At 31.4% G+C, this 9,460-nt stretch overlaps 3 protein-coding genes across 4 annotated transcripts; 1 reads left to right on the plus strand and 2 right to left on the minus strand.

Moving 5' to 3' along the window:
* The first annotated feature begins 641 nt into the window (after positions 1-641).
* Positions 642-5,176, plus strand: P53 (transcription factor p53). Of its 2 annotated transcripts, XM_083043774.1 has the most exons (4): positions 642-872; positions 1,033-1,294; positions 2,023-2,104; positions 4,974-5,176. In XM_083043774.1, the coding sequence occupies exons 1-4, from the start codon at positions 790-792 to the stop codon at positions 4,979-4,981; spliced, it is 435 nt and encodes a 144-aa protein (XP_082899900.1). In that variant the 5' UTR covers positions 642-789; the 3' UTR covers positions 4,982-5,176. The 2 variants fall into 2 exon arrangements, with proteins under 2 accessions (XP_082899900.1, XP_082899899.1); XM_083043773.1 differs by lacking the exon at positions 4,974-5,176 and having other exon boundaries at positions 2,023-3,178.
* Positions 3,833-6,910, minus strand: LOC145939454 (uncharacterized). The gene is made up of 4 exons (XM_083043772.1): positions 6,666-6,910; positions 6,234-6,450; positions 5,161-6,012; positions 3,833-4,339 (listed from the first exon to the last, which is right to left on the minus strand). Exons 1-4 carry the CDS (start codon positions 6,908-6,910, stop codon positions 4,085-4,087), a joined length of 1,569 nt encoding a protein of 522 aa, XP_082899898.1. The 3' UTR covers positions 3,833-4,084.
* Positions 6,911-7,547: 637 nt separating this feature from the next.
* LOC145939457 (oxysterol-binding protein-related protein 11) lies at positions 7,548-9,290 on the minus strand. The gene is made up of 2 exons (XM_083043775.1): positions 8,851-9,290; positions 7,548-8,733 (listed from the first exon to the last, which is right to left on the minus strand). Exons 1-2 carry the CDS (start codon positions 9,080-9,082, stop codon positions 8,381-8,383), a joined length of 585 nt encoding a protein of 194 aa, XP_082899901.1. The 5' UTR covers positions 9,083-9,290; the 3' UTR covers positions 7,548-8,380.
* Between the last annotated feature and the right edge of the window lie 170 nt (positions 9,291-9,460).

A 9,460-nucleotide genomic window follows, 5' to 3' on the forward strand; every position in this document is an offset into this window, starting at 1 on the left:
CGTATTGAACCGTACATATATATATATATAATATATATATACATCTTGATATACACTCTTCTTCTTCTTCTTTTATGGCTGCGCTTGAGTTTTAATTACTCATACACCACACATTAATTGACTGAAATGAATATTATACGGCTTTTGTGGTGAATTACTTGACCCGGTCTCAAAAATAAGCTTCACAAAGAAGACTGCGTAAAAAACATAATCTTGATACTCCAGAATATACCATAGAAATCTTTATGCTTTCCAAATTTTTGTTACGAAAGAATATCAAATTTTACTGTTTACACTTACATTGGAAACAATTTCGCTCCACGTAAAGTAGTTACAAATAATTGGTTTCGTTGAATCCTTTGATTCTTCAGTCGAGACAAAAAGAGCAAGAATTTGTTGTCCGATGTGGTCAAACGGTCAAACGTTTCGAAATAAATTAGCATAAAATAAATGCATATAGATTGCCAATGGACCGTGTATTCATAATTAACAAAATTGAGAGAAATATTCTTGTATGTCATTGGATATTACAAAATTTTGGAAAATTGATTGACCAATCAGAGGAAAGAAATATTTGCACCTTCCATCCCGATTGGTCGATCAAATATTTCACAGAGTTCATCCTCAAGTGAAATGAATCTTCTTGGGTTGTTGCGAACCTCGACAATACGAAACAAAGGATTTTAGTAGACGTTTCTAGATCTTCGAGTTGATACTTCGATTGTTTTTCAAATAGGAGGGAGAGGGGTTGAGGGATCTATTTACAAAATAAACATTTAAAGAAATAACATGATTAACGCAAATGTTATGTCAGACTCTCAAGAGTCTGCATTGATGGATGACGAAACATATAAGGTTATAGAGCAGCAATTGTAAGTATAATTTTTTTATTAAAATTTTTATTAAAATTATTTATCGGCTTTCGGCTATTGTGTATCATATTATCATAATCTTTCTCGATTTCATATTCGCGAACGTATTTTTAAAAGAGTACTATAATCTTAAATTTTTTTGTTCTCTTTGTTCTTGAAGTGGAGGTACCCTGCCCCTAGAAAGTATAAACGAGGAACTGCTTGCTGTCCCGGAAGAGAAGATTGAGACATACAATAAGGTTTTGCAATATACTGCACTACAACCTATAGAAAACATCAAAACATTAAAAGAAGAAGAGGACGAAGACATATATTATCCAGCACCAGAACTGTTCTCTACAATGCTCACTGACGAAGTTTTCACTGGACAATTGAATTTCCATTGCAGTTTAGGAACTGGTGGTTCTGGTCAGGATTGGTTGGTAAGTACTTTTGTATCTTTTGTATTATGTACAAACACATTAAATTATATACATTTGTCTCATAAAATTGTTATATAATTTGAGTGGAAAGATTTAATATTTAAATATTTTATATTAATTTTATATTAATTTTTTAATATTTAAATTTATATATTTCGTGAGTTAGACCAAAATCCATTAGGAAATAACATATACCTACTTGCAGATAAATTCTGCCTCTTGATGATAAATTGATTGATTAATTTTTAATCCTGGTTATATAATTTTTATATGGAATATTTCATGACCTATGAATATCCAAACTGCTTCTTGAGTATCATTTTACAACACTCTTGAAACTGTGAGAGGATATTGAAAGTAAGATATTTTGTTTGGAGATTTATGTTCTTTAGTATCTAGATTAATTGAATTATAAATTTGCTTAAACTTGATCATAATAATCAAACTTGTACAAAAAATTGATACACTATGCATTTATAATAAAATTGTATGTAAGTAGATTTTATTATATGCAAGTTTAAGAACTTTTTGTGTAGTAGACAGATTAATTATAAATGTGTTGAGTATGCATGATAACATTATTCTTAACAATAATATTTTATATTTGATATTTTGTAAACTAAAATTTTTATAATTTTTTTGCGTAATATATCTAATTTTTTATAGAGACTTTATAATAGTAACTATAAAATAACTATTTATATTGGTTATTTTTTTTTTGCATATAGTACTCTGAGACACTGGACAAAGTCTTTATCAAGATGGAGAAAGTTTTACCTATGCGGTTTACATGGGAACCACAAATGTCAGGTTTGTTCTTGCGCACTTCGATGGTTTTTATGTTGGAGCAATATAGAAGCGAGCCAGTAAAAAGATGCCACAATCATATGGCACCAACCAATTCCATTAATCAGAATATGGATCCACAAAGGATTAAACATGTGGTTCATTGTGTTAATCATGCTTCAACCATTTATCAGGAAAGAAATGAACATCTTTCTATCTTAACACCGCTTTGCACACCTGAGGCTGGGTCACAATACATGCCAGTATCTTTCAAGTTTCTTTGCAAAAATAGTTGTGCATCTGGCTTGAATCGTAGACCAACAGAGCTAGTGTTTACTTTAGAAAATCATGAAGGGAGAGTGTTAGGTCGTCGCAAATTATTAATTAGAGTCTGTAGTTGTCCCAAACGAGATAAAGTAAAAGAGGAGGAGGATCATTTATCACCAATGCCTTCTAAACGAAAGCATTGTAATGTACTACCGCCTAATAAAAAAATACCATCATCGTGCGATACACACGTTTATAAAGTCGATTTAAATATTGTTGGTAAAGAAAATTATTATACAGTTCTTAAGTTAGCGTTTGATATTATGGCCGGTCAAGCGGCGAGAACTGGTCAACATGAATTCTTTACACCATATATGGATGAGATAATGCGCAAAATGCCATATAATTAAAATTGCTATGTTTTTTTTTGTTTTATGGTATTTTTACATTTCGTAGAAAAAGATGTTTTATTGTTATAAGTTTTAAATTCATTTTTCTTTGTGTTTCATTTCTCATTTTATGTTTTAAAAATAATATCTACATTTGATTATGATTATGTGTGATTTTAGCTTATGATTGTGTGATTTTATCATATAATTGACAAATTGATATTCATGAAATATCATCAAAACTATTAATTTTTAAACAGCAGAAATTAAATAATGTATTATTGATGATAATTTTTCTTTGCAAGAGTTAATAACAGTTTAAATTTAAGGCTCCTGGCTCCTTGCCAACCATGTCGAAATCGTGACGTCAGAGGCGAGAAAACACACGCTAAAATTTCTTAGATGCCATTTCGAAATAAAAATATATTTCGATGAAACAGCACTTGAGATGGCTTTATCTTAAAAAATCCCGAAAACTATCCTTTTCCCTTTATAATCAATCAACAGCTGTAAAATATAATATTATGAAGCCCAGTCCGTCTGGTCTTTGCACATGCGCAGTCATTCCGCATGTCAAAGTCTGATATCTCGATCATTTTACAGATGTTGATTGATTATAAAGGGAAAAGGATAGTTTTCGGAGTTTTTTAAGAGTGTGCTAAAGCCATCTGAAGTGCTGTTTAATCGAAATATCTTTTCATTAAAAAATGACATCTAAGAATTTTCAGCGTGTGCTTTCTCACCTCTGACGTCACAATCCAATATGGCCGCGGTGAGCACCCAGGAGCCTTAACAAAAAAAAAACATTCTTGTGAGATAAAAGTGTATTAAACATTGTTATGGAGAGTATCAAAAATGCAAATATATATCATGAATATCAATGATTTTAATTAAGTCATTATTGCATGTTAAATATCATATCTGCAATATTGATGTTTTATTTTTCGATATATTACTCTTAATGCTCATGTGTTTATCTAAGACAATTTTACACTACACTTTAATAAGTGTAATTATTAGTGCATACATATATGATTTTAAGTTAATTATGCCATTATTGCATGTTAAATATCATATATATAATATTGATGTTTTCTTCTTCGATGTATTACTCCTAATGTGCTTATGTAAGACAATTTGACATTACACTATAATAAGTGTAATTTTAAAAGCTACTTATATTTTATTCAAAAAATATACCATTACGATGTGTTCTTCACTTGTTAAACTGGCACATCAATAAGAAATAAACGATTTTATTATCTTTTTCCAAAATTTTTGAAATATTCATTTTAATATTAATTGCTAATGGAGATAAATATGATCAAGAACACATGCTTTATTCTTTTCATACATATAATCTATCATGAACTCGATGCTCTAATATTTGTATATTAACAGTCTTCAACAATAATGCAGTTGGCAATGGTGCGATATGTTGTGAGGATAATGTTAAAGGATCCTCGAGGCTTGCGACGTGTCTTCGTAATTGCACCTCTGTACCATCATCACCCCAAGCGTGTAATGTCCATTCCCAAGTGGTGTTTATTGCGCATCCTACCATCTTAACAGGATATGTCATCCATGCTGTTTCTTCTCTGCACTACAAATCATAAAAAAATTATTATTTTTATATTAGTTGCACACATGGAGGTAGGAAAGATCTCCTATTTATATTTCCTACGTCCATGGTTGCACATAAACATTCTTATTGCATGCATTCTCCCTTATATCGACAACCATATAACAGTTTTCTGCAAAAGAAAATAGAACAGAAATTTTCAGAACAAGAAGATTTAATATATATAATATAAACAGTTTTTATTGAATTCTATTAGACTTTCTAAAAATATCACGGTATAATCAAAAATGATTAATCATCTTGAACGCAAAAAATTAATAATATTATATCATATATTCTATCATATATAATATTATATCATATCTCTTTTATATAACAAAATATTTGAATGTAAAAATATATCTCTTATGAAATTATTATTTTTGTCAAGTGAGAATGCATATATATAATCAGATTTCTTGGCTCATGTTCGATACGGTCTCTATTTTTTTTTTATTTCGCTTTTGCATACAATTTATTGTTAAATAAACGCGTACGAATATTTCAAAGAAAAGTTTTTCAGATAAATATTTAATTATTTATCTGATAAACAAAAAAACTAATATTATTTTTTACAATTCAAGAAACTAATAAATATCATTTTTTACACCAACAGGAACGTGAATCTGATTGTGAGTGGAATAATATGATCTTCGAAATTGTTTCTATCGTTTCCTATCGCCTTCTTTAAACAGAACATTTGATCACAAAGACTTAATGCAAAGAATCAAAATACTGTTCACACACAAACGCAGAGAGAAATTACTTGCTACATTGAAAGCAGAAGTATTACAAAAGTATACCTGAAAGAAGAATATATTACTTCCATGATGAAGTATATAAAAAGCATCGTGTCCAAAAGGAAGCGGCAGCGGGATCCTTGCACTTCCTGAATAGAAATGAATCTGCGGTAGCGCGTGTGTCCTGATGTGCTCCAGCAGCGAGTCGGCCGTCACTAGTTCTTTGCAAGATTGCAAAAGGGGACATGTCAATTGTACACAAGACATAGAATCTGTGGAGCCGCCCCAAATTGGCGTCTGTGGCAAACTCAACGACTGTCGACTGTCGGTGTTCGTTGTTGATAATTCCGCAATTCGGGAAGACGAATCATTGATGCGAACTTCGCTGTTCCTCGATAACTCGCCGGTACTGGCTGATTTAGTGCGATCGTTCAAGGACAATCGTAAGCTATTGGAGTCTGTCGTTTCATTGGAACTCGCCGTTGCTCCTTCCGAAATTTCAGATACTCTGGTAAGATTATCCGCGGAGACAGCTTTTTCCCTGCTTCCGAGTAACAATCTGGCCAACAAGAATTGCCTCGGTTTCAACATAGTACAATTATTTTTCGAGCGGCTTAGGCTCGGAGTTTCTCGCTTTTTACTATTTTTACCGAACAATTGCTCGCGTAAGTTACAATGCTCGGATGCGATAGATGTCTTGTTTAACGTCTCGTCATTATTCACGTTAAAAGCGTCGCGAAGCACTGTGTGCAATTTATCTGCAAGGAGACATCGGCCTTGGCCCAAACGGACTCTGCAAATCGGACAACGAGTCGTCTTCGGTCTGCAAATAACGCACAGGATGTGACCGTGGACACATTGCGAAACTGGAGGCGCAGCACTCTCCAAGCAAATTGGGCATTCTAAGGCACGAACCTAAAAAAGAAAAAAAAAGGGTGAATATTTGTTGTTTCGTGATTTAAATAATTGAAGTTTATTATCCTTTAATGAAAGAAAGAAGACCACATTTTTGTATAACTGTTTAGAACCTAACATTGGATTAATCTTCTAGACTAATAATTAATTGCAATATTAATCTAACAGATGAGTAATCTACAAATGAGAAAGAAAAATGGGGAAAAGTGAATAATATATACCGTTCCTGATAAGGCGTTTGCAAGATTTCTGGCCACATCCGGAAGTGGACCCTTCAAGGCTAATCCAATATCATGTTCCTCTTTTTGATGCGAGTATCGCCAGATGGAAAAATTTACATCCTGTACACCTTCCTCGCTACGAATTAAAGTAGCGATATCTTTGACTTTTAGTCCTAATAAATCGATGTCGTCAACGGCCAATAGACAATCGCCGGTTCTGATAAAATAGATAAAACATAGCAAATAAATTTGAAATTGAGCATATGAATCACAAATTATTTATACAATTTCTCAATATCAAATTTAATATTTACTATGTAATTATAAATTATATATAGTTTGGCCTTTCATTATTGTCAATGATATATCCAAATTCTTAAAGCAATTAATTATTTTTATCCTAATAGTTTTTAAAAAACAGATAAAACTCACCTCAATCCTGCTGAATCGGCGAGACTATTCTTTTCGACGTAACCGATCCACGGATAGGGATCCCATTTCGATTTGGTCAGATGGAATCCGCAAGATTTCCCATGCACGTCCGATGCTGCATTTATTTTTCGCATTTTAAGAACCATCCTTCCTGGTGGAAAAAAATCCGCATCTTCAGGCAGAGATGTTACGATCTTCACGCCTGCAGCTTCTGCCAAAACTTCAGGATAAGAGATGCGCGACATGCTCCAGAATTATTATCTGCACGGGCAGAAAATTACATTCTTTCTACAATATAAATTTTGTTTTAACAATCAATATTTTGAAATTCTTCTTAGCATACACAAGTCGCAAATTTAATACTAAAAAGATGTTAACTTTATCGCTCGATACGCGTAATGTATTAATTCACTTTGATTTTCAAAGTACCTTGAGCAAGATCGACTACTTTGGAACTGATCACGTCTGATCTCTCAACGAGAGTAAAGTCACTCGTTCACCTTCACCTATTTACACGCTCTTGACATTGGATCTTACATCATATACCATGATGTTGAATGCGCGCGTACTATTTTTCTCTTTTACTTTAATATTTTTTTTTTAATAAAATATTTTCAACGAAAACGATCAATTTCTTTATAGCTATTATATTATATTTATATAATGGTAGTTCTTTTATAATAATATACGAAGAAAGGAAAAAATTGAATAAGATTTTAATTAAACAAATTTTTTATTTCATAATAGAAAAAATTATATACTAATTTAGATAGAATTATATTTAAAAGAGAGCAGTTGCTTTTTTAAATATATCTTTTTAAGAAATAATTTTTAAAATTTATACATATTTTTTAAATAAATGTGATAATATATCTTATATCATATACATTTGACTTTCATCTCACTCTTGATATCCTCTATAACAAATCAAGTGTTATTAAAGTAAAGGAGAAAAGAATATGTTATAATTATTTTGCAGAATAAAATTAAATACGCGCGTACATGTGCTTTGTACAAAAATTCTTAACAGATTTATTATATTTTAGAACGATCTACTCTTAAATAATATCTTACATTTTTATTTGTACATTTTTAACTTGGAAGAACATACACCAAGATTGTCATTGACTGGACTGGATTCAAGCAATATAATTTTTGAATGCATTAATAAAAAAAAATATATAAAAACAAATTAAATCATATATAATAAAATTATAGGAAATAAAAAAATATATGTATATATATATTATGAGATGTGTGTGTGATATAATATATATACTAATATATAATCTTTTAAAGTCTACTATATTACAATTTAATAGAATAAATTAAAAATAACTTTAATACTTTCATACTTGTTAAATCGAATTGGTGTAACAGTTATTAATATGTAGCATTTTTCTCTATAAGATGTAAAAACATGTAAATCAGTTTTTTGTACAAATTGAATTAACTATTAATTACTAAAAATTATTTATAATATTGATATAATGATGATCATGAGATATTAATATTGCTTCTAATAAATTATGTAGGAAAAAAGTTGGCCATCAATATAATCATCAATGAGTAAATAATAGTAGTAAATCAGAATTTAAAATAAAATATATATGAACTTTGTAATGGGAAGATAATCTATCATGTATGTGTATTTCCATAGGTATAAAAAATTCTAATATTAATAAGTAAGCATAAAAAAATATATGATTAATTTGTTACTGGTATAATATATTCAGACATTGGCTCAGTGTATGCAAGGTAGTATGTGCCATAGCTTTGAGAACCAAGAGATCTGAATCTAGATGCAAATCCGAGTTCTCGATGGATTGTGCTAGAGCAAGATTATATTTCTCCACTTTTCTCAATTGCTCCTGACAGTTGGCGAAAGCGTCCAGCACTTCTAGCTTAACGACAGGATTCCTGCTCGAATTCCCAGAATGTTCTCGAGGTGGTAACGGAGGATGACTGCTGGCTATAGCCCTGGTATACATCTCTGTAACTGCTCGCAGCTTATCCACCCATTCCTGACGTGCTCTGGCATCGGTGGCTCGTAGTTTAATCATGTCACCTAGATAAGGACAGATATTTAATCGGAAATTTAAAGCTAAAATCTTCATGTCAACACATCTATCTTCGTGCAAAATTATATGAAAAACAACAATAGCGATAAATATTGGATATTTACCCGTAGCAGAATTGACAGTGAACGTGTTTGAATCCTCATCGCTGGGGGCTATTACAGCACCTGCTAAATATATCGAACACCGTGGCCTTTGATTCTTCTCAGATTCGCTGAGGAAGTAATGCAGTTCACCGGTCTCGGGACTCAGGATGAACCAACGATACTGCCAGCCCTTCATAGCATTCGTGTACTTGTGCAGTAGACCTTCATAGGGGTGCCTTGTTTGTGCGTTCATCGTTTCGCTTTCGTTGCTTTTATTTCTTGGAAGCCTCTATTCTGCAAACAGTGGGGTTTCTTCGGGAGATATGTCATCTGAACTGACGCGATCGCATTCAAGTGACACATTCACGAAGGTTAGGATAGAATTGCTGTAAGATAGGTTGGAAGAAATCGCGACATAATAAAGCTTTATCCAGACGGATTTACGTATCTATCTAAAGAAATCAATCGATTAAGCATCTAATATCAACTATATATATATATATATATATATATATATATATATATATATGCAGCCATATATTATCCTTGCAGATATATCATCATCAATTACTTTGTATAGTCTTTTTTTTTCTTATGTAAATCTTAATAATTAAATCCTAATAAGAAATTG

The sequence above is a fragment of the Prenolepis imparis genome, unplaced genomic scaffold (genome assembly GCF_030444845.1).
Source record: "Prenolepis imparis isolate NDT839.2.m4 unplaced genomic scaffold, iyPreImpa1.0 SCAF_8, whole genome shotgun sequence".
NCBI lineage: Eukaryota > Metazoa > Arthropoda > Insecta > Hymenoptera > Formicidae > Prenolepis > Prenolepis imparis.

Bases quoted from the DNA above. Each gene is read 5' to 3' on its own strand.
- LOC145939454 (XM_083043772.1), bottom strand. From the start codon at position 6,910: ATGTCGCGCATCTCTTATCCTGAAGTTTTGGCAGAAGCTGCAGGCGTG. The intron at 6,013-6,233 runs GTATATATTATT...TTTCTTTTTTAG, and splicing joins CAAACGCCTTATCAGGAACG to GTTCGTGCCTTAGAATGCCC. The intron at 4,340-5,160 runs GTATACTTTTGT...TATGATTTGTAG, and splicing joins GTAATATATTCTTCTTTCAG to TGCAGAGAAGAAACAGCATG.
- P53 (XM_083043773.1), top strand. From the start codon at position 790: ATGATTAACGCAAATGTTATGTCAGACTCTCAAGAGTCTGCATTGATG. The intron at 873-1,032 runs GTAAGTATAATT...TTGTTCTTGAAG, and splicing joins AAGGTTATAGAGCAGCAATT to TGGAGGTACCCTGCCCCTAG. The intron at 1,295-2,022 runs GTAAGTACTTTT...TTTTGCATATAG, and splicing joins GTTCTGGTCAGGATTGGTTG to TACTCTGAGACACTGGACAA.
- LOC145939457 (XM_083043775.1), bottom strand. From the start codon at position 9,082: ATGAACGCACAAACAAGGCACCCCTATGAAGGTCTACTGCACAAGTAC. The intron at 8,734-8,850 runs GTAAATATCCAA...GTCCTTATCTAG, and splicing joins CACTGTCAATTCTGCTACGG to GTGACATGATTAAACTACGA.